This window comes from Hydra viridissima, unplaced genomic scaffold, assembly GCF_058129835.1.
Source record: "Hydra viridissima isolate aposymbiotic clone 2 unplaced genomic scaffold, HvirCarnegie_v1 scaffold_2, whole genome shotgun sequence".
Classification (NCBI taxonomy): domain Eukaryota; kingdom Metazoa; phylum Cnidaria; class Hydrozoa; order Anthoathecata; family Hydridae; genus Hydra; species Hydra viridissima.
The window spans coordinates 4,755,992-4,780,875 of record NW_028324301.1 but is presented as its reverse complement, the minus strand read 5'-3'; the positions used below and the strand labels follow the sequence as shown (position 1 = coordinate 4,780,875).

Sequence of the window (24,884 nt, the reverse complement as noted above, 5' to 3'; positions counted from 1 at the left end):
ATAATAATAATAATAATAATAATAATAATAATAATAATAATAATAATAGTAATAGTAATAATAATAATAATATAATAATAATACTAATAATAATAATAATAATAATAATAATAATAATAATAATAATAATAATGATAATAATAATAATAATAATAATAATAATAATAATAATAATAATAATAATAATAATAATAATAATAATAATAATAATAATAATAATAATAATAATAATAATAATAATAATAGTAATAATATAAAAGTTTTTGTTCTATAATAACAATGATCTTATGCGGGTCTTTGAGTGAAGTGTATTTTTATCATTGAAAATATAAATGCGTTTTTTTTTTATTGTCAGACTTTTTTTCACTGAATATTGATATAATAATTATGTAACCAATAACATAATTTTAAATTTGTGTATTTAATACTATATAACTATAGAGTGATAATAAGTGAAAAACCAGAATTCTGCTCTCATTGCCCTCATGCATGGTCATAATTGTTATACAACAAGTAAGCTTATATATATGAGCTTTTACAGATATAAAACTTATAAACTAAGGAATTTTCTCAGCTTGTTTAACAACTTTCTTTACATTTTTAAAATGCCTATTTTATTACAGTTTATTATATTACACTTTTCTGTGAATGTCTAATTACTTTAATCGTTCGCAGAACTTATGCTAACATTAAAAGTCTCATGAATTTTGAAAACTTCCTTTCTTAGAGCTCTGTGGAATTTTACGTGATCCTAAGGCACATCATAATCCGCTTTATTCGGACTTTCTTCCCCAACTTAAATAAAATATTTATAATGTTCTCCTTTGACTTTTCTCATGAATGCTTTCTTATAAACTTTTTTAATATATACTAAAGTGAATATTTCAAGCATTTGCCGCTCGAACATTTTTTCTCTATGGATGTAAAGGAATAATAATTCTATGGATAACTCTAAAATATCCAAAAGTAGACAACTAGTTTTTCTCAAAAGCATTTTCTTAAGTAAATTTTATTCCAAATTTATATTACATATCCAATGGTATGTTTATATTAACCAAATATGGTAGTGTTTTACCGTCTTAAAAAAAAAAAAAAATCTATTTATGACGTGCTAACTTAATCGTCTGTAGGAGGAAGGATTTTTATTTGTATGACGTTTCATAATGTTGGTAGTCATATGCCCTTCAATATATACTCTTGGTAATTACTGTTTCATAAAAGAATTATTTGAGTTAATACCACGTACCACTATTACCTAGCATTGCTCATTATTAGAATCAGCATTAGGACAAAAGATTGGTTTCTTGGAATTTATAATATTAACAGTTCATTAAAATTAAAAAAACACTCTTTTTTTACAACTACTTTTTACATTGCTCTACGAAATTTCTATTTTTTTAATGCTTTGTAATAATAACTATAATAAATAATAATAACTATAATAGATGATAGCTTATTGACTAAATTGCTTAATGACTAAAGTAAAATAAATAACAGTTGTAATAACTTTGATAAATATTAGCTATCATAAATAACTCCTTTACACAAAATCGGCACCTATAAAACTAAACATAAGTTTTGTTCGTTGATTTTCTTGTTGATAACTTAATGTTGTGATTTGCGATAAAAGCTTTTTATTATTCTTGAACCAACGCGCTTGCGTAAATGTTAATCGCATAAGATTAAACGTTAGTTACCTCTGAAGCAATTCGAAAATAACAGCACAGTTGATATACTGTTAAATGTGAACGATAAATTATAGAAACGTTAGGACCTTTTTCTCTTTTCATTAATTGAATATCCGTTCTAAAAGGCTGCTTTAGCTTGAAAGGAGGTATCTAGCTTGAAAGGAGGCTTGAAAGGAGAACTTGATATGTTCGGATAGCTTTTAGAACACTCTCTATTGCTTTTAGAATAGTTTCTTCTTAGAGTTATTATGAAAAAATCAGACATTGTACATACTTGACATTACCACAAATAATACACAGAGATAAGAATTTCAGGTAAATATAAAAAGTTAATTCATATTTTCGTGTGTTCTCATTTCAGTATTACAAATTATGGATTGTGTGGCATTATTATTTTTATTTTTTTTAATTTAGACATTGTTAGTATTTATTAAATCTATTATAATTTTATATGAATTTATAATTTTTATATCATTTTTATTTTTAATTTTTTAATATGAATTTTTATACAAAGTTATTACATCATAAAATTTACATCAAAAAGTTGAACATAATTACTTGCCTTAAATTGAACTAAATAACGAACTTATGGTGTAACCCCTACTGGAGGTCTGGGTTTAAATAAAGAGAGGGCTTTTTAGTTAAGAAAACATTTTATTAACAGTGTGAAACTGTAGGTCCGCATTTTAGATAAAACAACCGGTAGATGATTACGGGAGAGAAATTGCGCGCGCATAAATAATTTGACATTGCGCAACAAACAAAGACATTTTTTACTTTAGTCAATTAAAAATTAAAAATTTTAAATCTTTTTTTATTTGTGGTGCGGGCCCATAAGCGGTTGACTAGGTAGCTAAAGCATAAATACCGCCCTGTTGAATTGCTGAGGTTTTCAAATCGAACATTTTGCTAATTCAAATTAAGGGTATTATACTTTATTGATATTGGTGCATTAAGTCCTACTCATCTGATTTATTTACCTCAATCTCAAAGAACATGAAAGCTCATTTTATCAAATATAAACGAAACATGTTTAAAATTTAAGCATCAGAGTCTTGGTACGGAAAGTATCGTTTAGTCACTGTATAAGTCAAATTTTACGATACCCATTCTACAGTACCGATACCAAATTGGCATCAGTCTCGGTAGAACGGATTTTTCCGATACTAACTTTAAAGTATCATTGATGGAAGTTTCGAACATAAGAGACTCCCGAGAGTCTAATGCTTATCAAACTTCAAATAGCGGAATTAAAAATTAACACGGCTTCTTGTTTTTTTAAAAGACGTGTAAAGTTTAAACAATAAAAAAATACATATTCTATTAACTATTTTTTGTCTAAATTTAAGACAAAAATTATTTGATAACAATCTAACATATGTAGTTTAATTATCTTCCCAGATAATAATTTTATCTATGTCTTTAAATGACTGTCCTAACTAAAAAGTTTCTTGAGCAAATTAACTCACTGTAACAATGTAAAAAATACATTTTCTGTTCAGTATTTTGATTTTTTCTTCTTATAGTGCGTTTTAAATTGATTGTAATAGAAATTTTTTAAAGTTGCTTTTTCGAATTAATATTTGAAGCTAAGAAACATTTTACACTTAAACCAAATCTAAAAATCTTTTAAAATATGAATTTAAAATTGTATTATTTAACAAGTTCAAATATATCAATAAAGCAAAAATTTATTTTTTTTTACGATTATTTTTAAAGCAGTTTTAAGAAAAAAAAATGATGGATTTGGATATTGTAAGTTGGTTTGATGAAGTTCGAAGAATGAACAAGCGTCAATTGTTCTACCAAGTATTAAACTTTGGAATGATTGTATCATCTGCACTAATGATATGGAAAGGTTTAATGGTTGTTACAGGAAGTGAAAGCCCAATTGTTGTAGTTCTTAGTGGTAGTATGGAGCCTGCTTTTTATAGGGGTGATCTACTGTTTTTAACACATGACCAATCTAAGCCTGTCAGAGCTGGTGAAATAGTTGTTTTCAAAATTGAAGGTCGAGAAATTCCAATAGTTCATCGAGTCATAAAAGTTCATGAAAGAGAAGATGGTTATGTGAAGTTTCTAACAAAAGGGGATAACAACAATGTAGATGATCGTGGTTTATATGCTCCTGGACAAATGTGGCTAGAGAAAAAAGATATGGTTGGACGAGCCAATGGTTTCCTACCTTATATTGGAATTGTTACTATACTTATGAATGACTATCCAAAGATTAAATATTTAATTTTGGCTGGTTTAGGTTTTTTTGTACTGATTCATAGAGAATAAAACATAATTGCCTCTTTTTGATTATCATTATTTCTTATGTGTGTGTGTATATGTGTGTGCACATGTGTTTGTGTGTGTGGTGTGTGTGTGTGCGTGTGTATGTGTGTGTGTGTGTGTGTGTGTGTGTGTGTGTGTGTGTGTGTGTGTGTGTGTGTGTGTGTGTGTGTGTGTATATATATATATATATATGGTGGTAAATCTACAGTTAAGCAGCCTAAAATAATTTTACTTTTTTGCTTTTTGCGCACTCATTCACAGAAATTAAAAATATTATGAAATATTTATTAAACTATTAAAATTTATTTTTGATTAGTTACTTATTATAGTTAAAGAATAAAGGTTAGTATAATAATTGTTCATGCTAATGTGTTTTTAAAAGATTATAAAAATAGCCATTTAATTTATCAATTACAAAGGATACTGATGGACACCCAAACTTTGTTAATACTTACATTTAAAAAAAAAAAAAAAATTTATTATAACAGATAATTAAACAAGAATTAAAACAAGTTTTATCTGAGAATATTTTATTTTATATAAAAATATTTGATATTTATATATAAAATTCAATATTCTTGAGTTTAAAATCAAACACGCTGTACTTTTTTTTTTCATTAGCAAAAGTTTATTTCTTTTTTAAAATCACTCATGCGTACATACTTTTATTCTATTTAAATGCATATCTATACTCTCCACCATATTTTTAAAAGCAAGAAAGTAAAATTATTTTAAGCCTCTTAACTGTATATATATTTTGGCCGATTTAGGCTGATTTACCATGTATATATATATATATATATATATATATATATATATATATATATATATATATATATATATATATATATATATATATATATATATATATATATATGTGTGTATATGTATATATACATACACACACACACACGCACGCACACACACTTAAAAAATATATATTGGAAAAGGTTAATTGCATTGAAAAAAGTTTTCTAAAATATTTCTTTAAAACTCCAACTAAATTTTTTCCTTATTATTAAGTAAAAATTGAATAAAATACTTCCTTGAAACAAAATATTTGCTAAATTGTTTACTTAATTACAGTAATTATAACAAGAAATTTCTAAGGAATGTTTCTAGTAGAACTAGACAATCTCCGCACATTTTTTCTTCTCTCTCTCTCTATTTTAATATCTCTAAATAACTCTATTATATATATATATATATATATATATATATATATATATATATATATATATATATATATATATATATATATATATATATATATATATATATATATATTAAAATAGTTGTTTTAGTTTTAGTGTAGAAGACTAGTTGTTTTTTTTTTGAAATGACAAAAATAACATTACTTATAACTGGTGGAGCAGGCTATATTGGAAGTCATGCAACAGTAGAGTTTATAAAAGCAGGATTTGAGTGTGTGATTGTTGATGACTTTTCAAATTCTTCTGTTGGTAAGGATTTAGAATAGAATGTCTTTAATAGTTTCACAGTAATCTTTTTTTTTATTTTAATTTTTTTATCTAAAACTTTGTTTTTTTTTTTAGAAAGCATTAGGCGCCAAGAAATTATCACAGGTGTTGAAAAAATTCAGTATTATGAAGTTAACATCTTAGACAAAGAAAAACTTAATGAGGTATTTTTGAAGGTTAGTGAGCATAAAGCATTTTGTAATTTTAAAAAATTCTAAGATTCATGCATTTATCTGACTGCAGACTTTTATTTTATTAGAATTTATAAAAAATATTACTCCATTTTATTTAGCATAGATTTGAAGCAGTTATACATTTTGCTGGTTATAAAGCTGTTGGTGAATCTGTCAAACTACCACTTAAATACTATCACAATAATATCACAGGAACATTAACACTTTTGGATTGTATGAAAAAGCATAATGTCAATAAGATTATTTTTTCTTCATCATCTACTGTCTATGGTGAGCCCCAGTTTCTTCCATTAACAGAAAAACATCCTCTTGGAGGTTGTGCAAATCCCTATGGAACAACTAAATTTATGATTGAGCTGATTTTAAAGGATTTAGCTGTTGCCAATCCTGACTTTCAGTGTATCAGCTTGCGCTATTTTAATCCTGTTGGGGCTCATGAATCAGGTTTGATTGGAGAAGATCCTCAAGATATTCCTAACAATCTGATGCCATATATTACACAGGTTGCAATTGGCCGCCTAACAGAGCTCAGTGTGTATGGAAATGACTATGACACACCTGATGGTACTGGGGTTCGTGACTATATTCATGTAGTTGACTTGGCATTAGGCCATGTGGCAGCATTGAAGAAAATAGTTACTGAACCACAAGGCTTATATCGAGCATATAATTTAGGTACTGGAAATGGAATTTCAGTTTTAGAAGTTTTAAATGCCATGCAAAAAACTCTAAATAGAGATCTACCATACAAGTTTGCTCCACGTCGATCAGGAGACATAGCTTCAAACTATGCAGAATGTTCCCTAGCTGCTGAAGAGTTAGGTTGGAAAGCAACAAGAGATATTAATAAAATGTGCGAGGATTCATGGAGGTTTCAAAGTAAAAACCCAATGGGTTATCGTTGCAGCAACAAATAAAGCAGTATATTTAAGAAACAATAACAAAAATTGGATTTTAATATTGCACTTTCAATTTCTAATTTATTATTGTTTGCTTTCTAGTTGAGAATATTTATGACATTTTATTTTCAATATTTTCTTTGCACTGAAGGAAGCATTTCTTACAAATAGATATTTTTTATATAAGTTATATGTAATATAATGTCAGTAATATAATTTCACATTTTTTCAAGGGATTTGGGTTATAATTAATAAATGTTTTTAGGTATTATATATATTTTATTTTAGCTAAAACAATATCTATGAACTGAACGCAATTTATAACTTTTAAATGATCACATAAGAACATCAAATGTAACATACATTTAATATGGCTTCATTTTTGTATCTGGATAATAATGATTGAATCTGAAGAGTTTTAGATGTAAATGATTTTGTTTTCTTATTTTGATATATTGATTATTTCCTCTATTTATACTCTCTTCATTATTTCCTCTATTTATGATTGCTTTGAACTTCCTGTTTTTTAAAAAAAGATAAATAAAATGCATTTTAAATAATGTATTGCAAAATAAATTTCTTTATGAATGTAATGTATTCATGATATTTAAAAAACACATTCATACTCTGAATGTAATGCATTTCATTTGTTATTGGTGGTTGCTTGCATTTTAAAATACCATTTAATTTTGGATTTCAATATGAAACATTGATTTAGAAAGTTCTTTCACATGCATAAAAATCAAAACCAAAGATTTTACTTATGAAGGGAAATTTTTAAAATTACTCAGAAAGTTAATTAAAGAAATGAAAAGAATATTTAATGTTTCAACTCTGATGTTTGGTGGTTTTCTTTAAAAACCTTGATTACCCAGGTTAGCGGTAGTCCTAAAATGTTTAAATGATAGAATAAATAAAACTCCTAAATTATCGGCAGGAAATTAATTTAAGATTTCAATTTTTTAATAGAACCTGGGAAATAAATGTATTAAAAAACCTAATTGCGAATATGACTGATATAATCAACTTTAAATTTACTGATTTAAAATTAATTACATCAATCATATTTACTATTAAAAATAAAAATTATGATTTCAATAGAAATGATAACTTCATAAGATAATAGTTTATTGTTTTTTAGACCTAAGATATAGAACAATTATATTGTTCATTTTATTTAATTTAAAATTAGTATAGCTGCGTTTTAAACCTAGTCTTTAGAAAGGTATGAATGTTCTACGGCAATATGCTGTACTTACTTCAGGTGCACAACCTTGGAATTCAAACATTTGTGATGGTAATGGGTCCTATTTTGCTTACTGTGCAACTCTTGCTGTTTACATATATAAGGTAAAGAATTCTTATCCAAAAAAATTACAACTTTGGACCGTATGGTTTTATTTGCTGTTGAAATTTTTTGCTGTTTAATTGAAGTAAATTTTTTTTTATGCATAGCTGGATGGATCTACACAAAAGTATGCACTACATTCAATCATGTGTGAACACAAGAAAACCATTACAGCAGTTGCTTTCAAAAAAGATGCTACAGACGTTTTAGCAAGTACTAGTTTGGAAAAGATGATAATTATATGGAACATTCATCAACAATGCATTATTTCTAAAATAGAAAACCTAATTACTGATATTCTATCATTAGAATGGTGCCCTTTTCATAGTAACACAATATCATTTATGGTTGAAAAGAGAACTCTTAATCTATGGGACTATTCTTCAAAAGTTCCTATTTTAACAACATATGATATTCCAAAGTTTTCTCACAACATTTGCAGTTTCAAGTGGAATTCTTTAAATTCAAACAAATTGTGTTTTGGACATTCTAACGGAAGCCTCTCCTTTTTATGCTTAGGGAAAAAACCTGTTAAACAAGTGCTCTCTACAGTTAATTCAGACTCTCCTTATGATAGTGACCCTGTGCTAGATATGGGTTGGGATCCTATGTCCACTGAGTATCTCTTAGTTTCTACAAAACATTCAGGTATAAGATTAGTTGATTCTGAATCACAAACAGTAATAATGAAGTATAAGCTTCCAAGTGCTGCCATTACAATTCGAAGGTTTTGTTGGATTCCACTATCTCCTGGAATGTTTTTTAGTTGTGGTAAGTTTTTCTATTCTAATATTTCATTATTTCAACTTTTTTTTGAAGATTGTTGAATTGTGTTTTCAAATTATCTGAAAAGTATAAAACTTTTTACAGTAAGATTAAATTTTAAATTAATTTTTTTTTTAGTCTGCATCATTCTTTGTTATTTATTTTTTAATAATTGTGACAAATCAATTTCTTGATATAAATTGACCCAAAAATACACAAGATGCATTTTAAAGTGTCATAACATGCTCTGTAGTAAGCTTGCCAAAAAAAAAAGTTAATGGTGGTCCAATCAGACATGTTTAGCATGAAAAAATGTGCTTGTTAAAAAAAGGTCATTTTAAAACTTCAATTGACACTTTCTCTAATTAGTTATCAATCTCCATATATTATTATATAATTTTATTTTGTTGTGATTTGACCATGTTTTCGATTCCCTCATTTGGCTTAAAGTCCTATCACATGACAGTTATTTGCTCTTTTCAATGACAGAACTAAGAACTATGTTATGCTACTAAGATTCCAGGTATAGCTATAGTATGAAGAGGAACAGGTTGACCCAGCTATGCTACTATAACCTTGAATTCTCCAATATAATTCTCCTTTGATTCTGTTTTATTTTGTATTTTTTGAATAAGTTTTGAACTAGCCTTTTTTAAAATAACTTAATATAAGAAGTTGCAGCTTAAAAATTAACCTTATAATTTTTTTGTAGACTCTGAGTCAGGTGTTCTACGTTTATGGACAGTATCAAGAGATACACAAATTAAAAGCATAAAGATAAAGGAAACTGGATTTCATTCAATGTGTGTTATAAATAAATCTTTAAAGCAAAGTGTAAATTCAGAGCTTGCTAAAAATTTCGATAATTTATCAAATTCAAAATCTAGCCTTTTGCATAGTGGTTCAGATGAAACTTTTACAATTCCTCCTGCTCATGTTGTTGCAGTATTCTTAGATGGAGGAGTTGGTGTCTATGACATAAAGAGAAATTGTTGGGACTTTCTCAGAGAGCTAGTAATAATTTGTTTATATTGTTTACAGTTTTTTTCCTCAACTCCTTATGATTTGTTTTATTCAGGTGTATATTATTAGGGTCATGTTGAAACAATATTTGATTGCCAATTTCATCCAGATGAGCCTGATGTCATTGCCACAGCATCGTTTGATGGCTCTATTAAAATATGGAATATTAATCAAATGAAAGCTGTAAGTGAAAAAAATAATCACAAAATATATAATCTGCAAGTTGAAAAATAAACTTCCAGATAACACCTTTTTTATTATTATGCAAGTTTTATATTTAGTTTAGATTTTTACATTTATTAGAAATGATAAAATTATTTTTTTAATAATTTCAGATGTATGTGTTGCCTGGAAATTATAGCATCATATACAGTTTGTCTTGGGCACCAGGTACTTTGGTTGTCTATTTTGGAGATAAATAATTGTTTTTGTTTATTTTTAAATATGCATTGCATACTTCTTAATTCTCTTTGACATATTTCCTTATTTTATATAAATGGATTGGAAGAAAAATTCTTTTAAAGGAAGGAGAGAGAAGCATAAATTTGTTAAACTTAAAAGTTAACTTCTTTTGAAAAAAAAAAATTGTTTTACAGGCAGATTAAACTATTAATCTCTTTTTTTTTTCCCCAGTTTTTTAAATTTTGTCTGTAATAAGATGATATTATATAAAAGTAAACATTTTTTATTTTCTTCAAGTTTTTTTTTTTTTAGGTGATGTTTATTGCATATGTGCAGCAACTTCAAAACAAGGACTAATACTATGGGATGTTAAAAAAAATATTGTGTCAAAGATATTTAATGAACATAACAATGGGGCTGTATTCTCTTGTTCTTGGAACAAACAAGATGCAAGATTTATTGCAAGTTGTGGAGCTGATAAAAATTGGTTATTTGTAGTTATCTTTCATTCTTCAATATTTTTCAAATTTTTTTTTTTTTCATATAGAAATATTAGATAATAGTTCTTAGCATGATTCCCTTTATACCTTATTACCACTGTTTTTAAAGTTGAAACTTGACAACAAAGTATAATCTAATTTTTGAATTTATTCTGATATAAAGAATATAGGTTAGAAAAATATAGGGATTTCTAACATTTTGTTTTAAAAAGAGAACAATCCTTACGATGATTACAGTAGCAAGATAAAGTATTTACAAACATTCTACAATTTTTACAAACATGCAAATTTTTAAAAGTTATTATTTCTTTATTAGCATTGTGCGTATGGTTGATGGAACATCAATAAAAACATATGAGCATCCTCGACCAGTTTATGGGTGTGATTGGTGTCCTAAAAATAGGTCATTTTTCAAGTTTTTCAAATTGTATTGTTTAAGCTGTTGTTGTTTCTGTTTAATCTATTTTTATTATTTATGAATATCTTTTTTAGAGATTTATTGGCTACTGCTTGTGAAGATGGACTGGTGAGAGTGTATTACATTCCAACAGATAATATCCTAAAAATTTTCCATGGTAACTATTGCATTAAAAATATGATAAAAACATACAATTTTTAAGATAATAAGCAGGTTTTCATAAAAACTAAAAAAACTTTCTTTATTTAACAAGGAAGCTTTTTGTGTCTAAGGCAATCTCTTAAAAGAATAAACTTTTTAGTTATAATTTGTTGAATAATTTTTATAGTTATAATTTGTTGAATAATTTTTATAGTTATAATTTGTTGAATAATTTACATAGTTATAATTTGTTGAATAATTTACATAGTTGTAATTTATAGCCTTAAATGCTACACTTGTAACAAATAACCCTGTATTGCAAGAAATGTTTTGAAATTCTCAAGTAAATATCAAATGTTTTGATATTTATTTTTTTTTTTGTAAAATGTTTTTATAAATACAGGGTGGTAACTGAAAGGCTGAACGATGTAAAACTAAAACTTTTTATTCTTTTGTTTTATTTGGAAATATAATTATTAGATACTTTTTTAGTAATAAGTATGAAAAACAATATCCAGTAACTCCCTTCCCATTTCCCTTCCCATTTTCCTTCAAATTTTCCTTCCCATTTTGCTTCCCATTTTCCTGCTCACAAATTCAGGCTTTTTTATGCAAGGATTACAAGTCATTATTCAATTTTTAACTTGACTATTCTCCTTCATGAATTGTTTGAGGTTTTTTTTATGCAAACCTGTATTAACAAGAAGTCAGGGGTCATCAAATCAGTTAAATGTAGGGGTCACACTAATTCAACAGTTTTTGAAATTAATTTTTTGGCCAAAAAGTTTTACTCTTGCAAGGTGCACAGTAGCTCTATCCTGTCAAAACCTTACTTCCTATCCAGTCCCCTATTGACTCTTTTTGGCTTACCTTCCTCATTTTCAAAGAAATTGATGTCAATAAACACTAAAGAGCATTAAAGAGGACTTTACAATTAACTAGATTTTTTTGTAGTACCTCACTAGATACAGTGGCTTTCAAAAATATAAGATCACTTAGATTTTTTAGCGATTACTTAAATTATTTCTGTGCTTTTTTTGTTGTTTTTTTTTAAAAAAAGGGTAGAAAGTTAATATGTTGCCTTTGAAACCACTCTTTCACCAAGTTGGCAGTATATGTCATTTAACTGTTCTGTTAAAAAATCTAATTTTTACTCCTTTCAAAAAATAATCTAGCAGTAGGTAAAAGCCTATTTTCCAAAGTTTGTAAGTATACTGGTTAATTCTCCTTGTATAAATATTTTGAAATCATATCCCCTTATGAAAAATGTATTCCCATATATCTATTGAACTGCCACCGCCTTGTACTCTTGGTACACAAAATCTTTCCTTACATTTCTCTGAAGGTAATCTTTTAATGATAAATCTTGATTTACGATTAACCATCTCAAAATTTGGTTCATCACTAAAAATGACCTTAGACGAATCTTCTACTGACCAGTGAAGTCTTTCCTTACACCAATTACATCTTTCAATCCTGTCACCCTTAAAAGCAGTTTTCTGGCAAATTATGCTCCAATCATACATAAAAGACCTTTTTATAGAAAAGTATGGGAGGGGCTCTCAAATGAAGTTTTGAAATTTTTTTTTTTTTTTTTGACATAGAAATATGATAAAGTAATAATGTTATATCACTTTTTGATTGTAAAGTTTTCGTGTAAAATATTTTACTTTTTTTAAATTGTCACAAGTTCTGTGGGCTTTTTTTTTTTTTTTTTTGATATTTCAAGAAAGTATGGTAAAGTATTAAGAAGTAATCTTTTTAAGGGATTTCTTATTTTAGGTCATACAGATAAAGTATTCCAAGTCAAGTGGAGTCCTTTAAAAGATGGAATTCTTTGTAGTGGTTCTGATGACAAGTATGTTAAGTTGGGAAGCTTATATTGATATATTTCTAAAATTAATGTTAAAAATATAATTCCAAATTATTTTCTCCTAGAACCATTCGAATCTGGGACTATTCCACGGTGAGTTAATATTATAATAATAATCTAGATATAAAATAGATATTATTGGAAAAATATCTTCCACAATAGTTACATATATTACTTAAAAAGAAAACAGAAGTATGGTACATAGTAATAAAGTTTTTTTCCGGAGGTTTAAAATTACCTCTTCTTCCCACAACGAGATTTTGAAATTAAATATTGATGTCATGTCTAACTAATGTTATTTAGGGTGAATGTATTCAGTGTTTAAATGGCCACTTAGGTCCTGTTCGTGGTTTGTTGTGGAATCCAGAACTACCAAACATGATTATTTCAGGAAGTTGGGATTCTTCCATCAAAATTTGGGATGCAAGGTCTTACCTCTTCACAATTTATCAGCGGGTTTTTTAGTTTCACAATTTGTTCTTTATTTATATATCATAATATTTATGTAAACATTTTTTTCTTCTTTTAATAATATATGCTAGTTTTTTTCAGGACAGGGTATTGCATTTATACTACTTCTGACCATGCTGCTGATGTTTATGGTATACAAAGATTTGCTAATAGAACAGAAATACTTAATGTTTTTACTTTGAACTTTTAAAAAAGTTTGGTGAACAATCTCTGTATTCACTTAAGCCATCAAATTTGTATAAATTAATTGTTTATCCTTTTTAATATCAGATATTTTTTCAGACTTATGCCTTTCATATTCTTTTTTATTTTTTTATTTTTTATTTTTACAATAGGCCTGGCATGCCATCCTCAACAGCCTTTTGTAATTGCTTCTACCTCACGTGATTCAACTTTGCGTTTGTGGCATCTTCAAACTAGTGCACAACCTATATATGTATATTTGTTAGCGGGTTTTGATATTGACAGCTTATTTTCTAGTCAATCAGGTATGAATAGTGATTTTTTGTAAAACATAATTGCAATAAAAACCCCTTCATAGGGTTATGGATTAAATATACTGTTACTGAATTGAATTATAGAGGACAGCAATAATCAGTCATTTTGCAATAACATGGCAGGCAATATCATGAAGTTGATCAAGTCAAGCAAATCCAAAACATTTGCACAAAAGTTGCAGCTTTATTCTCATTGTTTTTTGGTTAGTTTTTTTACTATTGTTTCTGCATTTGAAATAGCTTTCTATAAAAATTTAAGCAAAGCTTTAAGAATCTTTTTTTTAAAATGGAAATCTTCAATTATTATGAGTTATAAAATAAAAATGGGGAATAACCTTAATGCAGAGTTACCTTGATGAGGAGCTGTTAATACTTAGTTTATACATTTGCTTCTTTAATCTCCTTACATCTTTATATATTTACATTTTTTATTCGTGTAATATTACAAATCTTCTGTGTGTAAAATCCAACATAAGAATCCCTTCATCTTAGTAAAAAATTACTACATTTTTTTTCAAAAATGGTGACATTTACTAAGTTTACTGTTAATTGTACCCCTTGCTTTTTGTTAACACTATTTGCTGTTTAGCAAAAGTATTTTACAGAATAAGTAATCTTATGATTTTATATTTTTTCAAAAGGCTGAAAAATACTAAGTTATTTATGTTATGTTTTATAAAAACATGTCTCTAATCTTTTTTCAATTACAAGTATTAGTAATTATGTTAACAGTAAATTGTCTAATTCTTTGTTTGTGTAGATTTATTATTTATTAAAGGACAAACAATTTTAAGATAAAGTAAAAAAAGTTGCACTATTATATTTAAATAGCCACAAATGAGTATGAGTAACTTTTGGCTTCTTGTTTCTGTGATACGAGAAGGAAAGAAAGCTGTTCTGCCAAGTACTTATGGTGAAGGAATTATGCATGCATCACATTTAGTCAAATACAAAGCAGTAATATTTATTATTCTTCTTTTATTTACTTCTATTATTCTTTAGTCTTGAAAAAAAAACCCAAAAAGACTTAATATAGCATATAAGGCTATAATTAATAATTGTTTTATTTGTAGTTGTTGTATTTAATAGGCTGAAGCTCAGGAATTAGAGATGGCAAAATCAAACTTCAGCAAAGGTATTGCATCAAAGAAAAAGAAAGAAATGTTATTAAAAGCTGCAAATATACATATATCTATTGGTCAACTTGAACAATATTGTGAGATAATGGTTGAACTAAATCAAGTGAGTTTTTAGTTCTTTTTGTTAAATTAAAATTTTTTTTTAAAGAAAATGGATATTTATCTACCAATCAAAATTAAATTGATCTAACAATCATAAGATACATTTATCTAACAACCAATTAAGATTTGAACTGCTATTTATCAATAAAATTTATCATTATCATTTATTTTAAATAAACAAAAATAGTAAATTAATTATGTATGCAAATATTTAAATTTCTTCAAACATGTAAAATTGTTAAATAATAAATATTTTAAATATTTTTAAAGAATTAAATTAGTTTTCAAAGTTTTCAAATTTTGAAGAAAAATAAATTATACCAATATACTTCCACAATGAGAACAGTATCTTATACCAAAAGTATAAGATACTGTTCTCAAAAGTATTTCATCAAAACTAGAACCAAAATGGCATAGAGATGATATGTGACAGAAAGCATAACTACTAGAAAAGTGGTGTTTGGTATCTAGATAATCTTCATTACAATATTTAGTATAATAACACTGCAAAACCTGAGCAAAAGTGAACCTAATGCAAAAAAACCAAGGTTGAAAAGGTTTTTGAAGTCCAAATTTTTTTTCTGATGAAACCTGATGTTTTGCTGTTAAATGTGGTTTCTTTTTCAATGAAATTCCCAAGAAAAATTTCTTTCATGCATGTTTGAAGAAAGATGGGCTTCACCACATCTTTTTTCAAACATGTGCTGAAAATATTAATCTACTTATGTAGGATAATCGATTTATGCACCTCAATATTAATCTAATTATGTAAGGCACAATTTTAACTTGGGGTTGTGTCAATTCAAGGAGCAAAGTCTAATACTGCAATGTTAAATGGAAAAAGTTCATGTGCATGGCACCTTCAAGGATATTCTGTTTAATTGTTTACTATGAGTAACAATATTAACAATAAATCAACTATAATCGAAATGGAAATATTTATCTTTCTAACATTTTAGCCATTCCTTGGCTATAATCTCAATTTCTATGTTCAAGATGTGTGTTAAGGATGCAGATGAAAAGTGAGAAGATGAATTAAATGACAAGGCTTGAAACTCATGATCAATCCAAAAGGTTGAAGCAGATGTAGCTGTAAAGAATCTTCAAAAATATGTTTCAATTTTAATAGAAGCACCATAAAAAAATTTTAATTAGGAAATTCATATTAAGAAACCAGTAAAGAGCAGGTATTTAGCCATTAAAAGAAAATTGCCTTAAGTAAATTAGACATGATTGGGTCTATCTTGAACATATACTGTTTGACCGCTAACTGTTTGAAGTTTAAAGACAAATAGCAGATTCTTTGGGCAAGGTGAAGATTTATCCTGTAAATAAAGATAGCAGAAATAACAGTTGTTCTCTTGCAGGTGAGTTAGAACTGGAAATCAAAAATGGTTAACTATAGTCTTCTGGAAAAGATATAGCCAAGAAGTTGGTAGTGTTTCAAATGACTTTAACTAAGCATTTCTGACCATCCACCTTACATCAGTGGTATCAAAAATTCAGATTTTATTCATGGAAATTCATCTCTCTTTTGAGTTACCTGACAAAAGGAATATTTTCTTTTAGAAGTATTTATTGATAAAAACATGAAAATCAAGGGTTTACTTTAATAAAAATCCTGGAACCAATAACGAAGGAGTTACAGTTTACATATGCATTTTACCTTTTTTCTTAGTAACAGTCCTCATTTAAAATCCAAACATTTGATTGAAGCTTATTCTCAATTTTTTCTCTAATTAGTTAATATTGTTTTTATTCTTTTTTGTAGTGGGAAAGAGCATTATCAGTTGCTCCTGGTGTGTCCATGCATTACTGGGAACATCTTGCACAACGGTTTTAACATTTTCTTATTTTTCTTTTCTTTTTTTTTTTTTACTTAAATTTGAATGTTATCTCAAGAAAAATAGTTAATAACAATTCTGTTTTATTTTAACTTTGCAGATATAATGAGGTTCTCTTTAAGAGAGAAGACGATGATTTAAAAATTTATAGCATGGCTACAAAAGATATAAATAAGGTACTTGTCATTTGTTTATTGTTGTCAATTGTATAAGATTAGTTCCAAATGAAATAAATGTATTTTTATTTTATTCAGCTGTGCAATTTTTACCGAGAAGGTAGACAGTACCAAGATGCCTTACTAGCTGTGCAAGTTGAATTAGAATCTGATCACAGACCAGTGTATCAAGAAAATGACCTTCTCACAAATTCTGATATTTCTTTGCAGAAAAATGCTTTAAAAATGTAGGTATACGTTTTCTCATGGTTTTTTTTAAAAAGCATAATGCTGAATACTTTATATAAATGTAGTTCATTTTTAAACTTATTGCTTGAATTCTACTTTTTTTATCAAAATGTTTATGCTTTTTTCTTAGTTTACAGAGTACAGTATCTCATGAGTTGTCAAGTCTATACTTAAACAACGGGGATCCAATAGGAGCAGCTTGCTCATATCTATCTATTGACAATGCAGATGTAAATGTTTCCACATTTAGTATTTATGTTTTCAGCTAACTTGTAGATAATATTTTTTATCTCAATTTTTTAGGATGCTTGCATTAGCCTTTTACAAGGAAATGAATTAGAGTTGGCATACTCTTTAGCAAAGATTCTTCCTGTTAGTAAATATTTATATCAAGAAGTTCTTCTGGCTTTAGCAAGGCGATGTGAAAAGCATAATTTATGGTAAACTTGTTGTTTTGATATAAAGCTCCACAGCTGCCATCATTATGTGCAGTTAGAGCCTTTTTTTTTTTTTTTTTTTTTGTTGGGCAGCCATTACATACTTGTTACACCTGTGATAATTTATTTAAAGAGTACTATTATTCAGGGATTTATCGATAATGTGGTTAAAAGAGTTAGGAGATGTTGAGCTTTTCAAGGCCTGTGCTCGTTTTACCGGAAATAACACACAGAGAAATGAACTTCTTATTAAGGTGATTTTTTTTAACTTACTAGTTTAATTGTTGTTTGAGTTTGATTTTGAATAGGGTGTATCGAAAAACAACTTTTTTTGAATTTGAAATTGTAATAGAGCAGAAAAGTTTTTTTTGTATATTTTTTATGTCTTCAGTTCCCACTAGGGTTTTATTTTTCTTACAAAAACACATTTTCTGACCTTTTTTATAAAATAAAAATAACAAATTCTATGCATATACTAGAGTTATATTAGAGTTTAAACACTACACAATGATCAGGTTAGAAATGGTTACAATTTTTAAGAAAATATTTTAATGTCTTCAGTTGCCACTAGAGGGCTGAGTTTTTAAGAAAAAACACAATTTTTATTTAAAGCAAAGTAATTTTAATTATGTTGTTGATGCTTTCACTCTTCGTCACTGTTTACGTCATTTATTTCCATCACCATCAGCATTATTTACCACAAATTATGTCTATAATCAAAACATTTATTTAGTAAATATTCAGATAAAGAGCAAAAAGCACAGGTTATAATTTATTAGTTCTGATTTACATCTGTTTATCATTAAAATAGATTGAAATCAAAGAAAATTTCAATGGCAAAAATGTCTTCTGCTGCAGTAACAACAAGAAAAAAGTCTTCTCGTCCTATCTTCGGTTCATCAGCAAACTTACGTAAAAATGTCTTGCCAACATACAAACATTTTATGCTAAGTTATCTTTTCTCAATGCAGAAAATGAGAGTGGAAAGTGGTGGAAAACAACCTTCTTTGAAAGAAATATTGGAAAATTTGGCGCACAAAATAGAAAAATTTGTGGAGAAAAGCATCGATACCTACTGTGTCTCATAAACGCATTGTAAAAATCTTTCTTGATTACAATCAAAAGTATAGAAATGTTGTCATGATGTCCGTTAACAAAACAAAACAAACAGACAAGTTGAAGTCCAAAATAATAACATTTCAAAAGCATGCAGAAAATACTTTATTTGACATTGCAGCATGCAAATGCCTTGATTTTTCTAAATGTATCTGTGAAAAAGTAAAGAGGGTACCAGAGAAAGAACATGATTTTCTCAGCGATCAGAGATTTATGAGAATTATGTATATGGAAAGACTCGATATTCAAAGTACTTTAAGATTATGGCAAAAAGAAGCAAGAAAAAACAGAGTAAACAGCCCCTTACTGTCTAACCCATCAACACAGTCTTTAGCTATTACAGGTATTGAAGCTCAAGCAATATTATCAAGTCGCATTCAATATTCAGAATTCAAGTTTTTATTCTATATCTCAAGATTCTGACTCTGATGACACTGTGATTTGGAATACTTACTCAGAATCAGATGCTGATTATTTAGACACAGCTGAAAGCTGCAAGCGAAAATGGAACGGAAAAGATATAACTGAACAAATGAGATCACCGTTACTATCCTTAGCACAAGCTTGCGATAGAGTAGGTGTTTCAAGCAGAGGTGCTGCATTTATAGCGTGTGCTGTGCTGGAAGATATGAACATAATTTCAAAAGGAGACAAATCTAAAGTAATTGATAAAAACAAGATTCAAAGAGAATGAAAGAAAAACAGACTTAAAATGCAACATTTAGACCATGAAAGTATTCAAATGTTAGAAGGTTTGTATTTTGATGGAAGAAAAGATACAACATTAGTAATTGATACAAACAAGGAGAAAAGTATACGAAAAACTATAAAAGAAGAACATGTAGTTTTAGTACAGGAACCAGGTTCAAAGTATCTAGGGCATGTAGAGACTGCATCAGGGCATGGATACAGCATTAAGACAAGTATAAAAACATTTTTAACTCAAAACAACATTAATACATCTAAGTTAGTTGCCATGGGTTGTGACGGGACAGCTGTCAATACCAGATTTCTTAATGGTGTTATTGCTTTGTTCGAATTAGAACTAAAAAGACTTGTCCACTGGTTTATCTGTCAAATACATGCTAATGAACTGCCTCTATGGCATCTAATTCAAAAACTAGGTGGACCTACATCAGAACCTAACAGATGGTCTGGACCAATCGGAAGAGAAATTAAATTGTGTGATACCTTGCCAAAAGTCAACTACATTCCTGTCAGTGTCACATTGCCAAAAATAGACAAAAAATCTCTTAGTTCTGACCAAAAATACTTACTTAATATTTGCAAAGCAATATCTACAGGTTATTGTCCAAACGCTTTGGCTAACCGAAATCCTGGAAAACTTAACCATGCCAGGTGGGTGACCACTGCAAACAGGATATTGAGGTATTATGTTGGATGTAGCGAACTGTCACACAGGCTGAGAGAAATAGTTGAGTTTGTTATTAAAGTTTACTGCCAAATGTAGTTCAACATAAGATGTAATCCCTCGTGCACAGAAGGTGCTAGACATTTATGGCTAACCATCAATTTATCCATTATCAACTGATAATGAAAGCAAGATCGATGAAAACAAACAAAGTCTGAAAGTTCTCTATACCAGAAATCAATTTTGAAGCAAAAGACTATGTAGATCTAATTGATTGGAAAAAATGTGAACTAAATGAACCTCCGATTACCACTCACATTTCAGATGAAAATCTAATTGAAATGTTAACAAATGTTTATCTTCCAGATGTGCAGCATTTTCCATGCCATGCTCAAGGAGTAGAGAGATGCATCAAGCTTGTAACCGAAGCTTCAGATCAAGTTTGCAGTTTGGCTAAAAGAGACGGCTTCATTCGTGCAAGACTTGCATCGCAAAAAATAATGCCTTTATTCAACACAAAAAGACAGTTTGGGACAGATCCAGCTAAACTTTAAACATTTTTCAAAAATATTTTCCACATAACTTTAATTGTACATTATGGACTGCAGAGCTTGTTTGCCAGAAACTCATTAAACAGTGTTTTTTCTTTAAAAACTCAGCCCTCTAGCGGCAACTGAAGACATTAAAATATTTTCTTAAAAATTGTAACCATTACTAACCTGATCATTGTGTAATGTTTAAACTCTAATACAGCTCTAGTATATGCATAGAATTTGTTATTTTTATTTTATAAAAAAGGTCAGAAATTGTGTTGTTGTAAGAAAAATAAAACCCTAGTGCGAACTGAAGACATAAAAAATATACAAAAAAATTTGGCACAATTACTTTTTATAGCATTATGCAACTTTTCTGCTCTGTTACAATTTCAAATTCAAAAAAAGTTGTTTTTTGATACACCCTAATTTTGAATTTAATTTTTGATATTTAAAAATCTCAAAGCTGGTTGCTTTTGATTTTTTTTTATGAATAACAAATGTTTCTTTTATCGGGTTTGTTTTAAAAGTATAAATAGTTTTCTGAAAAAAAAAAAAATTATTTAGGCAGGATTACCTACTCTTCAAGAGTGTCAGTCAACATATGAAAGCAAAGCTAATGAAAATGTTTTGGATAGTTTTCCATATTTAATTGTTGCTAGAACAAATCAAGAATGCTTGCAAAAAGTTTTGTTCCATCTGAAAGGTTTGCTGCATAATATTTTGATGAAAAATATTATCTTGTTTATTGACTTTTTGTTTATTGAAAATCTTTGAGCTCTTCAATTATTAAAAAAAAGCAGGATCTAAAACTATTGATTTTTTTGCAAGGAAAAACAATTTTTTTTCTCACAATTTTCTAATTTTCTTATTCACAATGTTCTAATTTTGTTCTCATTACAGAAATCCAATAATTTTTAAAAATTTCAAAAGCTTTTAAATATAAAGTATACATTTTAATAATTATATATAATTTTTATAAAAATATGTTTAATATATACAAGGATTCTTATAAAAGTCTTTTGAAATTTTTTATGTCAGTAGATTTCTTTTTAACTTAAACTTTTATCTTGAAAGGAAGACTGAAAAAGAAAAATAAAGATTAAAATTTAGCTTTATATAAGTAAATAAGTTTTATTTTAGATAATTTCAAATAAAACTATAAGAGTGTTAGAAATAATATCATATTTCTTTTTACTATCATAGAGTGCATGAGCTCAGATGGTTGGAAGTTAGATGAGGTCATTCCATATATGCAAATAATTTGGAGTATAAGAACTGATGTTGTTTTGGTTTTAGAAGCCAAATTGTATGTAATTATACTTTCATATTAATTTATCTTATAATGTTAAAATATTCAAAACACTTTCATCGGTAGATTAAATTTTTAGGCGATATCAGATTCTTGCCACTTCCGCATATATTGGAGCATTACAGGCAATACAAAGAAAGTTTCAAAGCATAGTTGTTTTTTTATTTCATCATGCAAGGTATGTCGCAAAAAAATCTTTTTCAAAAAAGACTCAGACCTTTATAACTTGTACTTATTTGTTTTCTTTAAATCATTTAGCAAACTGCTTCAAATTGATAAAGAGGATTCTTATAATACTGTTTTGTTAAAAGTAATTGCAGAAGAAAATGACTCATGGATTGTAAATAATCTCCATGAAAATAGGTATTTGCTTAAATAAAGTTTTTGATATTTTACAATTTATCATTAAATAGGTTTAATTGAACACTCTTGAATGGTGCACTGTTTACACAGTGTTTTCTGTGATAAGTTGTTTGTAATTGTTTCTGTAAATTATTCTTGCACTCCAAAATATATTTTATTTAATTTTTTTTTGAGTGCAAGAAGAAGTTTTAGGGATGTTTGTGGAGCTGTATGATATACTTGATTCATTAATGTTACAATACTAATCAAATTTAAAAATTCAAAGTTACGTTTATAACAAGATTAGATATTGTAATTATTTACATAGAAATAATTTAAAAAGATCTCCACATGTTTACAGTTAAAATTGTGGCTTTTATATAAAAATTTCATCTAAAGTTTGAACTATTAGGTTGGGGAATAAATTTCTAGCATTTTTACCAAAGACTTTTATTAAGTCTAATATTGAAGAAGTTTTTGAGCCAGTTTTTAAGGTTCTCTTCTTTATCAAAGGTAATGCCTCTCATATGGTTTGACAGTGAGCAGAATAATGATAATTCATGTATGAAAAGTCCAGAGAATACTGCAGATGCTGAAGGACCTCACATTTAAGTTTTTGGATTGCAGCTTTGATGTCTTGTGCAACAGCATTGTTGTGAAGGAGTATGGTTTAGTCTTGTCAATGGGGTCTTTTCAGTTAAATAGCCTCTTTCACCTGGTGTAGCTGGGCTATGTAGAGTACCTTGTTGACCATGGCATTCTTTTCAAGCATTTCCATGCCCTCCCAGTTTAACCATATACAGATCGTGGTCATCTTTGGATTGGAGTCAGGCTTGGCTCTCAGTTTTGACATATCTCCTGGATCCATCCATTCCTTTCTTTGCTTCACATTTATGTATAGGCACAGATTCTCATCTCCCATGAGAGTCAGTACAAAAAGCACTGTTTATGACTGCATGTTTCTTGATGGGGAGTAAGACATTGAGAAGCAATTTGAAGGCGATTTTCTTTGTTGTTTTTCTTAAGCTCATGAGGCACCCAGGCTCCCCATTTTTCAGCAAACCCTTTTGAATGAAGATGATTGAGAATCATTCTATGATTGCAGTTTTTTTTTTTTTTTTGACCAATTCATGATTTTTTTTATGACCGTCCTTCTTCAAAAGTGCTTTGAGATGCTCTTCATCAAGTTCAGAAAGTCTCCTGCTGCAGGGGCCTGTTGTTGACATCGGCGATTCCTACAGCGCAGAAATGGTTTGCAAAGTTCAAAATTACCATTTTTGAACTTCACATATTTTCAAAAGAGCAGATGTTGCTTTTTTCCTGGCTATTCAATTTCTAACCTAAAAAGTAATAAATATTAAATTACTCAAAATATACTTTGTTAAACAGCAAAAAAATTGTCGCAAAGTAAAAGAAATATAAAAATGTTATAAACTTAATTGCCAACTTAATATATATAATTTCAAATTTTATACAGGAGATAAATTTGGAGAAAAAAAAAGCTTGCAAAAAATTAGAATAGTACTTGTGGTGTTACTAATTTGTTCAGTATTTATATTGTTTTGGTTTAGTGAGAGTTTTTTGCAAGTTCCTACAAAAGAACAGAAGAAGATCTTTGCAAAGTTGATAAACAGATGTGGTAAGCATTTTTAGTTTATGCTGGTTTATTCTTTTGAGAGCTGTTCTCTATTTGTTAATGTTCACATATTTCTGATCAAGAAATGATTGTTATTTACTTTTCTGTTTCAGATACTGACAAAGTTTCCAGTGGAATATACAGAGTTGTTGGGGAGCAGCTGCCATCTCACAGCGTAACATTCATAAACATGTTTACAAAAGAAAGAATTAAAGTACAATTTTTAATTTGCTTTTTTTTTTTTTTTAAATTTAGATAAAATATTTTTAAATATTTTTTGTTTTAACATGGTGATTTATAGATTAATTTTATAATTTTTTAGGGTCCTGCATTTATTTTGGAGGACGGTATTTCAATGTTACCACTTAGTACAGCATTAATGTGGGCTGTTGTTAATCCCTACTCACCACTTGCTACTGGTCACAGAATAAACCCATTTTAACTATTTTCAAAAAATTATATTATAAAAAAATTACTAGAATATTTATAAAAAATTTATATTGATGTGTAAATCATACATTGTAAATCATAAAACATTTATGAAATATTATGTAAATATTTTTACAAAATGTGTAAAATAAATAGTTAATTTTATTATAACTACTATCAATGTAATAATTATTGGTGTAGATTCAAAAATGAAAACAAAAAAACTTGTGCTCTT

General features: G+C 27.9%; 3 protein-coding genes across 7 annotated transcripts; all 3 read left to right on the top strand.

Annotated features, from left to right (window-relative positions):
• The first annotated feature begins 1,720 nt into the window (after nt 1–1,720).
• LOC145182217 (WD repeat-containing protein 17-like) lies at nt 1,721–24,676 on the top strand. Of its 5 annotated transcripts, none has more exons than XM_090078639.1 (30): nt 1,721–2,003; nt 7,810–7,895; nt 8,001–8,664; nt 9,371–9,672; nt 9,751–9,864; nt 10,017–10,071; nt 10,396–10,570; nt 10,900–10,986; nt 11,076–11,158; nt 12,925–13,000; nt 13,081–13,108; nt 13,319–13,443; nt 13,568–13,617; nt 13,822–13,974; nt 14,068–14,186; nt 14,815–14,940; nt 15,073–15,225; nt 16,996–17,060; nt 17,169–17,244; nt 17,323–17,471; nt 17,603–17,702; nt 17,776–17,912; nt 18,058–18,163; nt 21,498–21,636; nt 22,137–22,239; nt 22,322–22,420; nt 22,501–22,605; nt 24,156–24,223; nt 24,334–24,434; nt 24,543–24,676. In XM_090078639.1, exons 3-30 carry the CDS (start codon nt 8,040–8,042, stop codon nt 24,660–24,662), a joined length of 3,639 nt encoding a protein of 1,212 aa, XP_089934765.1. In that variant the 5' UTR covers nt 1,721–2,003; nt 7,810–7,895; nt 8,001–8,039; the 3' UTR covers nt 24,663–24,676. The 5 variants fall into 5 exon arrangements, with proteins under 5 accessions (XP_089934765.1, XP_089934763.1, XP_089934762.1 ...); XM_090078637.1 differs by having other exon boundaries at nt 1,741–2,003; nt 7,760–7,895; XM_090078636.1 differs by lacking the exon at nt 1,721–2,003 and adding an exon at nt 6,832–6,969 and having other exon boundaries at nt 7,760–7,895.
• LOC149891643 (signal peptidase complex catalytic subunit SEC11A-like) lies at nt 3,371–3,992 on the top strand. Its single transcript, XM_090078679.1, has one exon. The coding sequence runs from the start codon at nt 3,426–3,428 to the stop codon at nt 3,972–3,974; it is 549 nt and encodes a 182-aa protein (XP_089934805.1). The 5' UTR covers nt 3,371–3,425; the 3' UTR covers nt 3,975–3,992.
• On the top strand, nt 5,270–6,974 carry LOC149891642 (UDP-glucose 4-epimerase-like). The gene is made up of 3 exons (XM_090078670.1): nt 5,270–5,434; nt 5,528–5,628; nt 5,745–6,974. The coding sequence occupies exons 1-3, from the start codon at nt 5,311–5,313 to the stop codon at nt 6,561–6,563; spliced, it is 1,044 nt and encodes a 347-aa protein (XP_089934796.1). The 5' UTR covers nt 5,270–5,310; the 3' UTR covers nt 6,564–6,974.
• Nucleotides 24,677–24,884: the final 208 nt, after the last annotated feature.

Bases quoted from the DNA above. Each gene is read 5' to 3' on its own strand.
- LOC149891643 (XM_090078679.1), top strand. From the start codon at position 3,426: ATGATGGATTTGGATATTGTAAGTTGGTTTGATGAAGTTCGAAGAATG.
- LOC149891642 (XM_090078670.1), top strand. From the start codon at position 5,311: ATGACAAAAATAACATTACTTATAACTGGTGGAGCAGGCTATATTGGA. The intron at 5,435-5,527 runs GTAAGGATTTAG...TTTTTTTTTTAG, and splicing joins CTTTTCAAATTCTTCTGTTG to AAAGCATTAGGCGCCAAGAA. The intron at 5,629-5,744 runs GTTAGTGAGCAT...CATTTTATTTAG, and splicing joins TTAATGAGGTATTTTTGAAG to CATAGATTTGAAGCAGTTAT.
- LOC145182217 (XM_090078637.1), top strand. From the start codon at position 7,773: ATGAATGTTCTACGGCAATATGCTGTACTTACTTCAGGTGCACAACCT. The intron at 7,896-8,000 runs GTAAAGAATTCT...TTTTATGCATAG, and splicing joins TTGCTGTTTACATATATAAG to CTGGATGGATCTACACAAAA. The intron at 10,072-10,395 runs GTACTTTGGTTG...TTTTTTTTTTAG, and splicing joins CAGTTTGTCTTGGGCACCAG to GTGATGTTTATTGCATATGT.